This window comes from Musa acuminata, chromosome BXJ2-11, assembly GCF_036884655.1.
Source record: "Musa acuminata AAA Group cultivar baxijiao chromosome BXJ2-11, Cavendish_Baxijiao_AAA, whole genome shotgun sequence".
In the NCBI taxonomy this organism is placed as follows: Eukaryota; Viridiplantae; Streptophyta; class Magnoliopsida; order Zingiberales; family Musaceae; genus Musa; species Musa acuminata.
Window position 1 is genome coordinate 10,222,962 of NC_088348.1, and position 16,235 is coordinate 10,239,196.

Sequence of the window (16,235 nt, forward strand, 5' to 3'; positions counted from 1 at the left end):
TAAACGCCTTTATATTCCTAGTAGATGATTTTTTATTTTATCAAAAACACATTTGAAACAGATGAAAGCAGTTCAGCAATGATATCACTGAATCATGTTTCAGAATATGTTGCAATCACAGAGTCTGAAGCATAGAAACTTTCTTCATGCATCAAGTCAATAGCCACAATCAAATTGATCAGATAGCTCTCAGACCATGGCATAACAGACATGCAATTGTTATTTGAAGTTCATATGAAAGGCAACTTTGAATTAGAATAGAAGATACCATTAATTCCCTCCATGGCACCGCTTACAACATGCTGCGCAGCAACATCATAGACATGTCGAGTTGTGGTTGCTGGTCCGAATACTCTATCTGTAAAAAAAATTAAAATATATCTTTATCTAAATGTATAGGCATGGAGGCATGAGCATGGCAACTATGAAAAACTAAAAATGCATGTAATAACAATTAGTGCCACAAGATTAAAGACATAAATGAAAATATCATGGGCATGGACCTTTCAGAAACTAATGCATGATCAAATTGTTAAGTTTGATAAAATCAGAGAACAGTTCACATGAATAGTTTTGAAACATAGCAATGCAAAGGCCAAATTAGAGACACCAGCACTATCTACTAAAGGTCTAAGAAGCAAAGAAACAAGCAGAACAAACTACCGCAGGAATCAAAATGTCAAATAATCAGTTCCTTTTGCAGAAGAAGCATAAATGAGAAATGTTGCACATGCCCAGGGCTTGCTTCTGTAATGATTTTAAAGTTCCAGTTAATTCATTCATCAAGCAATAGCAATAACCCAAACAGCTTGCTGGTTACATTCATTAAACAAAAGACTTGGCACAACAAAAGCATCGATCAGGTTTAGTTTGGGTAAAAGAATGAGATGTAAAGGTTTATGTCTGGTTTTTAAAATTTATTTGGCAATCTTCATTTTATGATTTTATATAAATTTTATGGTTTATGTCAAGGATTGAAATTTCATACCGTATCAAAATTTCAAGACTTATTCGGTATGGTACGGTATTATATACCGAGCAACATATTTCGTTATACCGCTCTGTATATATATATATATATATATAAGTAAACCGCTCAATTTACCTCTATGCGAGGCGACGTCGCCTCCCTTCTCAGCGACGTTGCAGATAAAAAAAGAAATTGCATTCGACATCGCCCGAGAAGAGAAGAAAAAAAAAATCTTTACCTCTCTCTACCCCGTGACGCCGATGCCTCTTCTCCTGAACGCAGATGAGAAGTCACCGACAGACGAGGAGGAGAGCAGCAATCTCCAGGTTCTCCCTTTTTTTCCTATTTCTTTCTTCCCCTTCTCCCTCTTTTTTCTTCTCCCTCGGTCACCGTCGACGATAACGCCTCAATCGATGACGATAACACCTCGATCGACGGTACCGCTCAGTAGCGGGCAATCTGTGTACCGATCTAATGACGGACCAGTACGTACCGCCCGATACGGGCCGTATCATTCGGTATTGCAAACCTTGGTTTATGTTACATTTGATTTAGGAGAGTAAATGAGTAAGTCAGTGATTATATGCTTATAATCTCCTTTTACTTTTGTTGCTCCCTGAAATCACTTAAAAGATGGTCTTTGAAGGACTTGGCTTCCACATGAAGGTAAACCCATGGGAGTAAGAAAGACAAAGATTAGCAACTCCTAATTCCAAAAATCCTAGATGCAAAAACAAGGCAATTGTGGGGGGAAAAAATCAATGCAACTGAGCATAATGTTTCACGGGGACTGTTTGACTAATGGAAATAATTATCATGCTTTGAAGAGGAGAGACGAAGTTTTCTAACAACATTCCCCATTCCTGATTTGTATTTTCCATTTCCTCAGTTCTTGCTAGCTACTCTTCCAGGATTTTGTTGATATCTCTTCGTAGAAAGTCATTACCTTATAAGTCCCTCAAATTGATCCCCACTGGACTAATTTTTGGGCCAATCAAATGGTGTGGGGCCTCCTGCAAAGCAAGAAATTCATCAAAATAATTCTGCACATGTGATACCATAAAGGGAACTTTCATCTCTCCAATCAGCATCCAGTCGATCTAGGCAACTCAAGTCTACATATCTCTGGCAAATCATACAGAACCTGGATTTACAATTGTTGCTCTGCTTTAAAGCAACATGCAAGTGCTATCTCCTTTTTAGAACACAAGTATCTTGGTTCAACTCTCCCCGATATGAAAAAAAAAAAAAGGTTAAATAAAAGCTTGAAAGTAATTAGTGACAGCATATATGGAGATTCAATAAAAGCTAGGTTAAGAGCTTGAATCAGCTATTAACCAGTATTTGTAGCTTTCCATGCAATTCATGTTTTACAGGCCACACATACATACATATGCACATACTCATGGTCATTTTGAAAAGGCATCACGATAATACAAACATTAATAGAGAATCCTCTACAATAACACAAACATCAAGACAGAATATTCTCAAGTAAATTTTACAACTATATACGAACACTGAGTAAAAAACCACTCCCAGTATTTCAGGTTCCGCATGCACTTGTTATCATAGCTAAGGAAATATCAGCTTCTTTAAAATGGTCGGCCCAATAAAATGGGAGGAAGGAAAGGGGTCAGGCAACTTGCTAATACGTCGCCTTGCCAAGTTAAATTTTCATGGAAGAAGTTAATTTTTTGCTAACATACTACAAATGCTATTGAAAGAGTTGCTACATTGGTAAAGCTAATTGTCATTGAGCTGGTTCTAAACTAACACGCTAGCCAAAACTTTGCATCAAATTCTCAGAAGCTAAAAACATTGGATCAATTCATGGATGGAACAATGAGGGCATGCTGCTGTAAAACAAAAGCAACATATAGCATAAAACGCCAAAAAGGGACATGAATCAGGAACACTAACCAAAACCATATGCAATGGACGGGTTATACTCATTCCGGACTGTGTAATCCCCATCAGCGTACCAAGCTATCTCATCCCCCTTGTTGATTTCCCGACCACTGTCCACACCATAACAATTCAAGAATAAAAGAACCCCTCAAAAATGAAGCCAGAGGAAGAGAAGAACACCTGAGTGGCCGGAATCGGACGGTGACGGTCACGTTCTCCTTCGACTTGGCAAAATCCGGCCGATCTAGCAGCTGGGACGGCAGAGGAGGACTGACGGGGGAGAGCTTGGAAGAATGCTGCGCTGGCCGCGCCACACTGGACACCGACGAGGGAGTAGTCGGACGGGAAGAGGTCGACGAGGAGGGCGTGGTAGGGCGAGCCCCGGGCTTGTGCGCCGTGGGAGGGGCAGGGCTCCTCCTCGATCGGAAAGGGGAGATGCTCGACCGCAGCGATCTCGACGCCATTGTGGACCGATCAACGGGAATCGAGCTCCGGACACCGGTATCCTCTAGGGTTTTGGGGAGGGGATCGAAGGTTTTGGTGAGGAGAGGAGGGAAGTCACCGAGGGCTCGATCACATGCCCCCTGCCGCCGTTGGGTTTGTTTTCTTCAGTTTTGAGTTCCTTTCAAGCGACCATTAAAATATTCAGAATGAATTAGGTAGGATCACCAGTCACGTTACGTTACCGCCTGGCGATTATTTCCGCGTTTGAACGGTTACGATTGGAGGACACAACGCGGAGTTTGTTTTATTTGATTCACCGACGGTGTTTGAAGTTGGCGAGCCTTTTTTTGATTTGGCACAGCGATGAGAGGGAAAGGGAAAGGGAAAGGGCAAGGGAACATTGCTGTCCACTTATTCTTTGTCACGTGAGACGCACGTGTTATCTGAGGAAGACGTGGATTTTGGGACCTGTTGACACTGCTGTTGCAATCAGAGTCGTAACTTGTAGCTTCCGGACAAAAAAAATATCAGCCCGAAATATACCCGGTGCGTTATTGGATAGAATTTTGTGATGCTGGGTCCCAGGGGCCCATCGGTCTCGTGATGTAATAAAGAAGCAGTAATGATAAAAATGATAGCCTGCCAGGTTGTATCAGGAAGAAGGGCGGGCAGCACCTGTATGTGTGTTAAATGATTCTTCTTCTTCTTTGTGACATCGAAGCAACAAGGACGGTAACTATTGGGTTCAACCCAGGTAACCCCACATCGTTGTTGGACTCAAATCGGTTGAGCCATTTGGAATTTACGAAATATTAATCAAATCCCAACCCAAAGCTCAACATATTTGACTCAATGTATATTTTAAATATAAATTGATGCTTGATAAATTTATTTTTAAATTATGTTTAACTCGAAATGTTATATTATAAATGTTCAAATGTCGATATTTATAGGATATTAATTTTTTTTAATTTTTAATTTTTTTTAAATACCCTATGTCGTTCTCTAAGATTACAATATTGTCAAACTCTAACCCATATTTCTTCTCCTCTTCTCTAATATAACCTTTATTTATTTTATAAAATAAAACATTTTTCATTCTTTATTTATTATATATCTAGGCCATACAAAATGTTTTTGTAAGTTTATATTTATTTTTTATTTTATTTTAATATATATATATATATATATATATATATTCACTTGTGAATAAATATTAAAAATATTATATGTATAAATTTATCATATTATATTTAAATTATTATTTAAAAATATAATTTTTATTTATTGTTTATCAAACACTCGAGGAATTTTATAATTGCACATTCACCTAAGGGCAATTTTTTCTAAGAAATACTCACATTTTGGGTATTCCTTATTTTCTCAAATAGTATCCTTAATTCAAAAAATATCTAAATTACCTCTCAAATTTTTCTCATTTATTAGTGTCTTGTCCTGTTATAGTGTTTTTGACCTGTCATAGTGTTTTGGCCACTGCACTAAAAATACTATAAAGCCTACTTAAACATACTATAGATTATTAAAATGAACATTTACCTCAATCAAACCAACTACATGTATAAAAAATATGATATCGTAATGTTGTACAAGCTATAACAACTAAAGAGACACAACATGATACCACTTATAGTATTTTTAATTACATTTACAGTATTTTTAATACCTCAATAAAAATTCATAAATATCATTGAAAAATATTATAAACGAGTCAAATGAAAATATTATAACTGTTAAAAAAATAATAAAAAGCAAAGAAATTGATGTGAAAACTTCTGATGTGTATTTTAGGTATTTTAAAATCAAATATATTATTTAAAAATCAAAATAGAGGTTACGGATGAGGAAATAATCCAAAATATGATTTTTTTTTTATTCTTAAAAAATATCCTTCGTTTAATTTTATTTCTCTATATAAATATGTTTCCAAATGTACCTATAATCCAGCTTAATCTGTTCTTATATAAGATGGGTATTTATTTATTTATTTATTATTATTATTATTATTATTATTATTATTATTATTATTATTAGTATATTGTTGTTGTTGTTGTTGTAACATATTAGAATCATATTCATATCAATATATTTAACTTTCATAAAATATTTGTAATTTAATTTATAAACAAAATATTTTTAAAGAAAATGTTCTATCTATATTATCAAATGCAATGGGTCAACCTTAGCTTCGGTGTCAGTGATAGGAGATTTAATCGATATAGTAATATTTTTTTTATATAGGAATTGATTGTTGGCTTCTTCCTCAATGTTACGTATCGATTGTTTATTCCTAATATCACTACTCTAAAGCTCGCACTTCCTACCCTCTAGTTGGAATTCTTGTACCACAGCCTGTGCTCTAGTTCGGACACGACTCACGGATATGACGTGTTTTAGATGTGTATTGCTCTTTGTCGTATTGGCTTATTACAGCTTTAAGTCACCACACATTTTGCAATTGATTTGGTCAGGATGGGAGAAGACAGAGAAAGAAGGATAAGAGTAGCAAAGCAAAGAAAAGAAAGAGTATAGAAAGAGGAAAAAAAGAGGGGCGAGAACGATGGTAGGAGGAAGGAAGAAAGAAACCACGAAAAGAAAAGAGAGAGAGAGAGAGAGAGAGAAGACGAGATGAAAGAAAACTAAAATAAAATAAAAATATGTTATTATTTTAAAATATTATTTTTTAATATATAATCTAACCAATCGATCCATACAACTACTGACAAAAATATATACTCTATCTAATACACTAATTTTAAGTTCTTACGTACCATAAGTGTTTAGAGATAATGTGATCTATATACTGTTTTAGAGATAATATAATCCATATCAAGAGTATATTCTTTTATCAATAAGCATTTGGATTTTTTTTTTTTTTTTGACTTCTACCTAAATCATCGATTGGTTCGATAATTGGGCCTTCCACATGATAATTTAGTAATGAATAATTGAGGATGTCATGTTTAGTAATATTGATGATTGAGATTTTGATGTTTCATGGAAATATTACGAGACCCAAATCTTATCAATATAAAATTAATTATGAGGTATGTAAGGGGTCTCACTATTTAAGTGTATGACAGAAAAATCGATAGTCCCATGTTGAACTAATATTGACTTATAAAGACATGATAAGTATATTATTAAAAAATTTAGATTAAATATTTTGGTTAGTAATTTTGGGCTCGATGAAATTGATAAACCAGTTAGCTAATTAAATTATGATAATTGGTATTCAAGTCAAGCTCATATTATAACATGATGACGAAGCTCAAGCATGACGGTAAGATGACTCATCGTGATATAGAGTTATCATTGGACTATACCTCATATGCATAGTCTAATTTAGGCTATATTAGATTTTGATGAGGATATTAAATCCTTAAGTGAGAAAGTTTATAATACTCCAATTAATCATATATTAGAAGCAAGTAAGTTTTATTAACTTATAAAAAATCGATGAGCGTACTATAAGTTTATTATTATTTCAACTTAAGTATTTTTATTAATAATCGAAGCTCGATAAAATCAATAGATCATTTATCTCATCATTTTGGATTATAATAAATACTCACGATATACACTTAATAGTGAAAATCAATTTAGTTAACAAAGATCCTGATATATATCAATATTGCTTATTTTGTTTAAGAGACATCAATCAATCGACAAATGTAAATGAAAGAGACATCTCTCCCTACATAGTATAGTATCAAGATACGACATGCTGAATATAAGAACTGATGCGTTCATTTGAGTAGAGACTATATAATTCTTTGTAACAAAAATCAGATAAAAGTCTTGATGTTCAATAGAAATAATAAATCTCATATTTCATATAAATTACCTATTCTTTAAAGATAAATGCAATATTAAGCATAACATAGAAAAACGTTTGAAAGTTATAAGCTTACTATAAAACCCGTATATCACATCCCTCTTTCGATTTCAGACCTCAATATTCGAATCAAATAATAAAAAAATTTCACCGAATAGATGAAGGGTCGAGATTGAAAGAGGGAGTGAAATGGAGGAGGACTCTTCGTAGCAAGCAAGCATTCTTAACTATGTATGAGTTGAATCGTTCAATCATGGGGGAGAGAGGCATCACGGACCCCACCAGACTTTTCGTTCAACCCCTTCTTGACTTGAAGGAAGGAGAGGGGAAAAGCACTACCAATGTGTCAACAAATTCTTAGCGTCAAGTCTTCACCACCACAAAGCCTAAGCCACGGTCAAACCAAACCTTGACTTCCTAATCTCTTTTTAATGCAAAATAAATGTATATATATATGATTTGATTATAATTTGACATCACAATCTTTCGAAAGCTTTTTATGTTGTTTTAGTAGGAATCAGCTAATACTAATCATATCAATGAGAAAAAGTATGTTAATATTTGAATGACTATTTCTCTCTCACCTCTTATTGATATGTGGAGCCCATTGTGAGTAATGTTGTAACTTTAAGTCAGGACATGAAGTGTGGGAAATTATATTTTATTCCATAAGTGGCCAACTGGTATTGATTATTCTCCTTCTCGTCTTCAACGATAGTATATCATTCTTTTTTAATTGATTCGATCCACGCCTTAGCAAGTTGCAAATTTTTTACCACCAACCATCATCATACTACTCGTATAAATAAAATAAAAATAATAAATACTTAAAAAAAAAACTAGTGTTTAGCACTTAAGATCTTCGTATATACATCTGAATACAATCGATCGAAAAAAAAACTATTTTTTGATAGGCAAATACTTTGAGCATTTGAAAAAAGATTAAAAAAATTCTCTAAAGATATTATGGAAATAGAGAGTGTTGTTGGAGGGAATTTAAAAATATGGGATTTTTAATTAAAAAATACTATATAAATATAGGGTGAATTCAAAAAAAAAAAAAATCTTTATTTTAGAATTTTTCCTAATTGGTGCTTCCCCTTTTTGTTTTTTTGGATCAGTGTTTTACTGTTCTTTTATCCCGAAATGTGAATGTTCATAGGATACATCAGTCTAGTTTAATATTTTTGAATAGAGTTATATAATTTTTATCTTTAAAAAATACTGTAAATATATATTAAAAAAAATACTATAATCATGAAAGAATAAAAAAAAGTCGACTATTTTTTAATGTCCAATGAAGAATATTTTTTAGACTAAAAGAGAAAAATAAAAAAAAGGGATCGTTCGGGAAAATTTCCATAGTAAATAACTTCTTTCATATATATATATATATGTATATATATATATGTATATATATATATATGTATATATATATATATATATGTATATATATATATATGTATATATACATACATATATACATATATATACATATGTATATATACATACATATATATACATATGTATATATACATACATATATATACATATGTATATATACATACATATATATACATATGTATATATGTATATATACATATATACATATATATACATATATACATATGTATATATATATATGTATATATATATGTATATATATATATAGATTGACATCTATGTGGCCCAAAACACTTGACCTCCGCTTTAATTTTGAGAGGTCAAGTGTTTTGGGCCACATAGATGTCAATCCAAGACAATTGATAGCGAAAGCACGCAATAAAAGATCGCGGACAATTCTGATAAGGAAAAAGATTTCCTTCTTTTAACGTCGTCTATATAAATACTAAAACCGCCTGCTGCGGATCGTGGAGTCGGAGCTTTTGGGGATTGGGAGCGATGGAGAACCCAGCGGAGGAGGAGGCGGTGGGGGAAGGCTTCGACGGCGCGAGGGCGGCCGTGTTGGTGGCGGGACTGAGGCGGGGCTTCGCGTCCGGGAGGACGCGGAGCTACGAGTGGAGGGCGGCGCAGCTGAAGGGAATCGTGAGGATGATCGATGACAAGGAGGCGGAGATCATGGCCGCGCTCCACGACGACCTCGCCAAGCCCCATATGGAGTCTTACCTTCACGAGGTCCTCGAATCCTAATCCTTCTACATTCAATTTTGATGCTTTCTTGTCTGTATCTTTCTTGTACAGTTGAATTCATCCAAAAGTACATGGTTGTGCTGCTATAAGTCCCTTCATGTTACTGAGAATTGATAGTTACTGATATGGGGACCGGAATATGGCATGCAAATGGCAATAATTGTTGAATTTATGATCCATGTGCCAGTACGATCTCATAATGGGAGCTTTTATTTTGCATTTGAAATAGTTGGTGTGATTAGGAATTAAGTGGATTAGTCTTTTGATGCCCCGGATCATGGACTTTGAAGTTTTTGGTTACATATTATAATTAAAAACCACTTATTTATAATTGTAATCTTTATCGAAGAAGGAAATAGTGCCATGTCTTTTTCTTATGGACGAAATGGATTATACTCGATCAAAGACCATGGATAGGGTCATTCATATATTGATGAACTAGAAGCAATAGGGAGCCTGATGAACTAATTTTAGCATAGCACATGACAATAATGCAAAAATTCATCTTTTAATATAAAAAACAATATGGAGCTAGCCATTCTTAATGATAGACTCGCTTAAGAACATAAGGTAGAATAAAACATACCAATAATAGTACCCGGTTTCTATTCTTGTAGCATTGTCAAGCTATATCGAATACTTCATACCTTTAGGTTCTGTGGGAAGTACCAATGGATAAAACTTTGTCAGCATTAATGGGCTAAGGATAATTAAGAAATTACATTAAGAGTGTGACTTATGACTGGTTGCTGTAAGTCAAGCACCGAATTTTAGTCATTGAACAAACACTTAGTAAAAAGCCTCCAAAATTTTCTTTTTTTTTGTAGTTTTGGACTTCTACTTGTGTGGACATATGATTTTTTTCTAGTTATGATGTATATTCGCCTAATTTATTGGTGCACAGTCCTCAGAAGTTTGCAGTTATACAACTGGACGATATTGAATTAGCTTTCATCTAAACATAGTTGTATGGATTTTGTGGCAAATTAAAGGTTCTATTATATTTAAGGACCATAAGAAAAGATAACATTGATGCATGGATTGTAGAAGTTCATGTAAAGCTTACACATTAATATATATAATAAGGAAGTCAAGCTTGGAAAGACAAGAGACTGTGCTCTTCTAAGAGTGATCCAGACATTTTTTGCAGTGTTAGTGCCTCAGTTTTTCTCAAGATACCAGAGCTCATTTGTCTCAGAAGACCCAACTAAAAAGATATGAAGTAAAAGTATTAAACAATGAGAACAAAAGAATGTGATACAAAATTCGGAAGATGGAGAAGACAGCCGTTATCAATTACGTCCTGTCTAGAATTTTCAATAGTTTTTGGTACAGTGATGGTCAAGTAACTGTGGTCAATGAACTTTGGTGTCTTGGTCAAAAATATACAACTGACCTGGTCAACGTGTGGCTCAAATGTCTATTAATATCTTTGAATATGTTGACTAGGCCAAAACCCCTAGTAAAGCTATCAGTAAATCCAATAAATATGATTAATGAAGTTATTAAACTCAACGAATCCTGAACTGTCTGACAAGCTTGATGGTAGTTATATGTCTAACCGCATGTGTCACAACTACTTCGATAGAAATACTGTTGTTTCCAAGTGTTGGATTCTCCTTGAAATATGCAATCTTATTCTTCTCTCTCACCACAATTACTTATATCATGGAATTATCCGGAAACATAGGCATATATAAAACTTTATGTTGTTTCTAAAGTTCAATAGGTTTTGTATGGGTAATTTTGATGCTCTTCCTTGTTGCAATTCTGCTAATAAGTATTCTGAGAAAGACTGTGATGTATATGATCAATGACTCATGGTGCAGATTTCACTGGCAAAAGCAGCATGTACATTTGCCCTAAAAGAAATGAAACGCTGGATGAAACCCGAAAAGGTGTCTTTTATATCATTCTTGCTGAAAATTAAACATAACTATCTGGAAATTTCTAAAATCAACCTTCTAATTACCAAGTTCTTCAGGTGCCAACTTCTATCACAACTTTTCCATCATCAGCGGAAATTGTCTCAGAGCCCGTAGGTGTTGTGCTGGTCATTTCAGCTTGGAACTATCCATTTTGTAAGCGGAGACTCTGTGTTTTGTGTGTTTTTAGGATTGAGGATGGCTTGTTAAATGTAGTAGGATGAAAGCACTCCTTTGCTCTTCCTATTACTTTATCACTCAAAGTTCTATGCAAATATGTCTAGCTTTGGCATATATAGCTGTATTTTTGTGACTCCCAAATGACTTTAATGTTATAGAATACTGTTATATTATTGCTTTGATTGGAAAATTTATTAGCCTTTACTAGCTTATACAACTACTTTATACGTTTTATGGTGATTGAGATCCACAATCTAAATCTTTGATTCTTTATTTTGTCATTGCTTGAATTTTAATTTCAGTTGATATCTTTTTGGGATGAATAGATTTGTTTCAATGTGAATGTAGTGCAAATTTTTTTCAAAGTTTTTTTTGCTAAGTTACATAACAGGAATCTAATGAGAATGAGCATATAGCAATTAACAACAGTATGAAACTTTTTGGTGATGATGCATTTTGATGATAAGATGAACTTGTAACTTAGTTACCTAGGTCATGCACTTTAATTAATAAATCTTATATAGTATGCTTCAAGAATAAATGTCAATGGATGTTTGTAACATCTTGTCAAATGCCACAATAGTATAAAACAAGGTTCGCAATACCGTACCGTACCGGAGTTTCGACCTGGGCTCGGTACCGGTACGGTACGGTATACCGCTCGGTACACCCAGGTGTACCGAGCGGTATATTCAGGCGTGCCGAGCACTGTAGCAGTGCTACAGTACTGTTACAGTACCGGACCGGTAACAGGCAGTCCGCGTACCGGAAGCCTGTCGGACCGGTACTGCAAACCATGGCATAAAATATAATCACTCAAAATAAATTTTACTCAGATCATCTCTTATGCTCTCATTAATCTTGATAGTTGTGCCAAATGGTCGAGGATAATGTACCATTTGGTGTACAAATAATTCCATTAATAAATGCAGAATTGGGAACTATGGCATCTATAAAAGATAATACATGAGAATATTTATCTAATAATAAAATTTGTCTGTGCATTCTCCTCTAAATATATGTAACAAGATCTCTGCACCTAGACTCACACTAAGGAGGGCAAAGGAAAAAGGAAAACATGGTTTGTATTAAGTGGTATGAAATCATTGCAAGTGCATTGTTTGGTTTGTATTAAATTAGTGAATCTGCTATTTGTGCATAAAACCAAGTATATATGTCATTGAGGTTATATTTTTTTCTTTTTCCTCAGGCTTATCAACACAGTTTAAACAGTTAGATCTCTTAATGTGGTTCTGCTTTTATATTTCACATTTTCTACCCTCTAGATTGGTTTCAGACTTACAGTATTGTTGGATTTGGAGTTTTTGCTATCTTATTTTGCTCAGATCCACCAACATAGTTTGGGCTGCTAGATCTATTACTAGTTGTGGTTCTTCTTTCTGCTATATTTCACTTTATGTTACCTCCAGATTGGTTTCAGTTAAGTTTGATTTGGAGTTTTCCTAAATAAATTTGAATCTCCAGTTTACCAAGTCATCTTGGGTATTAGGCTCTTGTAAGAGGTAGTTACATCATTCCCAGCTTGTTCATCACAGTTGTATGCTTGTGATGATTATACTGATTTTTTTCTGTAAACATGTTTCCAGGGGTTTGCTTTTACATAGAAATGCTTGCTCACCAACGATGATATTGATTATTGGTTGCCAAGATAATCTTTATATCTGGAAATTATATCATATACTCCTGAAGCTAATATCTCCATCTATTTTCTAAGTTGTGGAGTGTTTTTGTGACTTTAGTGTATCCAGAAAAGTCCAAGCTCCTTTGATAGACCTAGACAGATTTAACATTTTCTTGACTTGTTTGTCCATTTTCCTAAAGAGATTCTTACATGGCCCTTGCATTCTGCTGCCTGCATTAATTATCTTTAGGTGCTACACGGAAAGATTATCCAATGCAGGCTGGTTATAATATGTCTGTTTAAGTTTAACCCTATTTTTAGCTTTAGCTGAATGAGTAAAGTTTGCTCTATTATCTAGTATTGTCACTCAGAGATATGTCATCCCAATTTATTTAATGGCATGCTTTGGGTTATTTTAAATCACCAAACTGGGGAATTGTTTGTTTACTCCTGTTTTGATTGCTAGCTTGGCACTGGATAAATGAAGTGACTGCACTTAGAAGGTTTATTAGTGTCAGTTGCACTTTGCTGAAAGCAGTTCATATTCTAGTGTTGATATGGCCTCGATCTTGTGCATTTATTTTCTGTGTCTATCAATTTTTCTGCTTTGATATTCTTTTTGCTGTGGTAATCACATTTGAGACTGTTTTTGACATTGATACAACCTTGATGCTCTCTTTCTCAGGAGCAATAACATTAAGTTTCTTCTGTCTTACCTAGTGTTGTCTATTGATCCTGTAATTGGCGCAATTGCGGCTGGCAATGCCGTTGCTCTGAAACCATCAGAAGTTGCACCTGCCACATCATCCTTGTTCGCAACAATTTTACCGAAATACACAGATAACTCTTGTGTAAAAGTAGTAGAGGGTTCAATCCCTGAGACCACAGCACTTCTGGAGCAAAAGTGGGATAAAATATTCTATACAGGTTTTGACTTGCTACACTATGCTTCTTAACTTCAAAATTTTAAATTCTTCATGAATTATTAAACATTTTAACGTGAGATTCTACTTTTTAAAGCTGTTACAGCACAGTTTCACTGTTTAAATATTCTTGTGATTTTGATGATTTCTTCAGCTTAGAACATCCTTCTCTATATCTCTATGCCCTTTTAGAGTTTGAAGAGTCTGGCTTTTGCCCTTTAACTGGCAACATTCTGGAAAATCCACAGGTAATGGAAAAGTGGGCCGCATTGTGATGACTGCAGCTGCGAAACATCTGACACCAGTAGCCTTGGAACTTGGAGGAAAATGTCCTGTTCTTGTGGATTCAAATGTCAATGTTAAAGTAATGATCTCTTTACTTGCTTCCTGGGTACATTTGTTGGGTTCTATGTGTTGGCAATAATGGCATTTTAGTTATGAAACACATATCGACTTGCATTTTAGTCTTTTTTGGTGCTGATGTGTGCTTGTTGCTTGATCTTTTAAGGTTGCGACAAAGAGAATTGCTGTGGGCAAGTGGGGATGCAATAATGGACAAGCATGTGTTGCTCCAGACTATATTCTAACAACAAAATCATTTGCTCCAACACTGGTAGCAGTTTTAGTATGGAAGTTAATGAGCAGTTGTATATTGTTCATTCTAATTATTATTTCTTTGTTGACATTTACAGGTGGATGCTATGAAAAAAACTTTGGAGAAATTCTACGGGAAGGATCCATTGGAATCGCCTGATTTGTCTCGCATTGTAAATGCTAAACATTTCAGACGCTTGACAAGCCTTTTGGATGATGAGAGGGTTTCCGGCACAATTGTATATGGAGGCCAGCAGGATGAAAAGCACCTGTAAGCATCAAATATTATAAATTTCTAATCAAAATGAATTTAAAGCAGTTAAACTGCAATGCCATCCCATATCCCCGCAGGAAGATAGCCCCAACTCTCCTGTTAGATGTTCCACATGATTCATTAATAATGAAGGAGGAAATATTTGGCCCTTTACTTCCAATCATTACAGTAAGATACTCTCCATGCTATATAAATTATCTTATGCACTTTAAATTACATTCACCCTTTTGTCTGGGTATCCTAGATACTGGAGAGTATCCTAGATATGAGAAACTAGAAGCCATCATCTGCAGAGTACAGTAGTTCCTTATATACATTCTGTATTTTGTTTGCTCAGTTTAACGAGGTGGAAGATTGTTTGGATTTTATAAACTCAAAGGCAAAGCCTCTTGCAGCCTATCTCTTCACCAAGGACAAGAGATTAGAAGAGCGGTTCGTAAAAACTGTATCTGCTGGTGGAATGCTCATCAATGATACCGCCTTGCATGTGAGTTCCGTTTTCTGATACTAAGAGATAAATGCTCTATGTGTAGGCATCCCTGTAAGTTTGCTGCTAACTATGAATTCATTTACTTTTATATCAGATGAGACCATATGAGAAACAAACAACTAGGAAAATATTTGGATTATTGTGACTGAAATAATAATGTCTTCTATTTGTGCAGCTTGCAAATCCCCATCTGCCATTTGGTGGTGTAGGTGAGAGTGGAATCGGGGCTTACCATGGCAAATTCTCATTTGACTCATTTAGTCACAAGAAAGCTGTCTTATCTCGTGGATTTGGTGGGGAAGCTCCTGCTAGATACCCTCCATATACACCACAGAAGCAGAAAATTCTTAGGGGATTGATCAACGGCAGCATCATAGCTCTTCTTCTTGCTATACTTGGATGGCCAAGGGGTTAATCCTTTAGTGGGACAACGTATCAAATCAGTCATATTGCTGCATATGACTGATCACAATAATATTGCATATCAGTCATATTGCATATGATTAATCCTTTAGTGGGACGACGTATCATATCCTTTAGTGGTCCTTCGAAGATCACAATAATATTGCATATCAGATTCTTATGAGGTCTAAAGCTTGTGACTCTGTATTCCTTCCAAAAATAAATTTACAAGGTTATTATGCATCCTTTTCTATTACAATCTGAACAAGGAGAAATGAGCTTGGTGCATTTTAATTTTCAAGAGTAGATCAGGTTTTCTTTCTCATTAGTATTTTGGTACGAAATGCTACTTGGAAGTTTCTTGATAAGCTACTATGCTGTTCTTTCATGGCTGGAATGCTATCACAGGTCTCATGAGAGACTCGTAGAAGTAACAATGATAAATTACTACATACAAAGCTCAACAATCATTC

General features: G+C 34.7%; 2 protein-coding genes across 4 annotated transcripts in view; one reads left to right on the forward strand and one right to left on the reverse strand.

Annotated features, from left to right (window-relative positions):
• The window catches only part of LOC103971265 (kinesin-like protein KIN-7E, chloroplastic), a 34,572-nt gene extending 31,080 nt beyond the window's left edge, over positions 1 to 3,492 (reverse strand). For all 3 annotated transcript variants that reach the window (XM_065134512.1, XM_009385252.3, XM_009385251.3), the window contains exons 1-3: positions 3,062 to 3,492; positions 2,894 to 2,991; positions 269 to 358 (exon numbers count right to left, since the gene is read on the reverse strand). In XM_065134512.1, coding sequence (XP_064990584.1) covers positions 269 to 358; positions 2,894 to 2,991; positions 3,062 to 3,345 — 472 coding nt within the window. In that variant the 5' untranslated portion in view covers positions 3,346 to 3,492. The remainder of the gene's footprint in view (positions 1 to 268; positions 359 to 2,893; positions 2,992 to 3,061) is intronic.
• A 5,520-nt stretch (positions 3,493 to 9,012) lies between these two features.
• On the forward strand, positions 9,013 to 16,005 carry LOC135627999 (aldehyde dehydrogenase family 3 member H1-like). The gene is made up of 10 exons (XM_065134513.1): positions 9,013 to 9,317; positions 11,162 to 11,230; positions 11,317 to 11,413; positions 13,800 to 14,006; positions 14,251 to 14,366; positions 14,511 to 14,615; positions 14,695 to 14,867; positions 14,948 to 15,038; positions 15,208 to 15,357; positions 15,536 to 16,005. Exons 1-10 carry the CDS (start codon positions 9,084 to 9,086, stop codon positions 15,773 to 15,775), a joined length of 1,482 nt encoding a protein of 493 aa, XP_064990585.1. The 5' UTR covers positions 9,013 to 9,083; the 3' UTR covers positions 15,776 to 16,005.
• Positions 16,006 to 16,235: the final 230 nt, after the last annotated feature.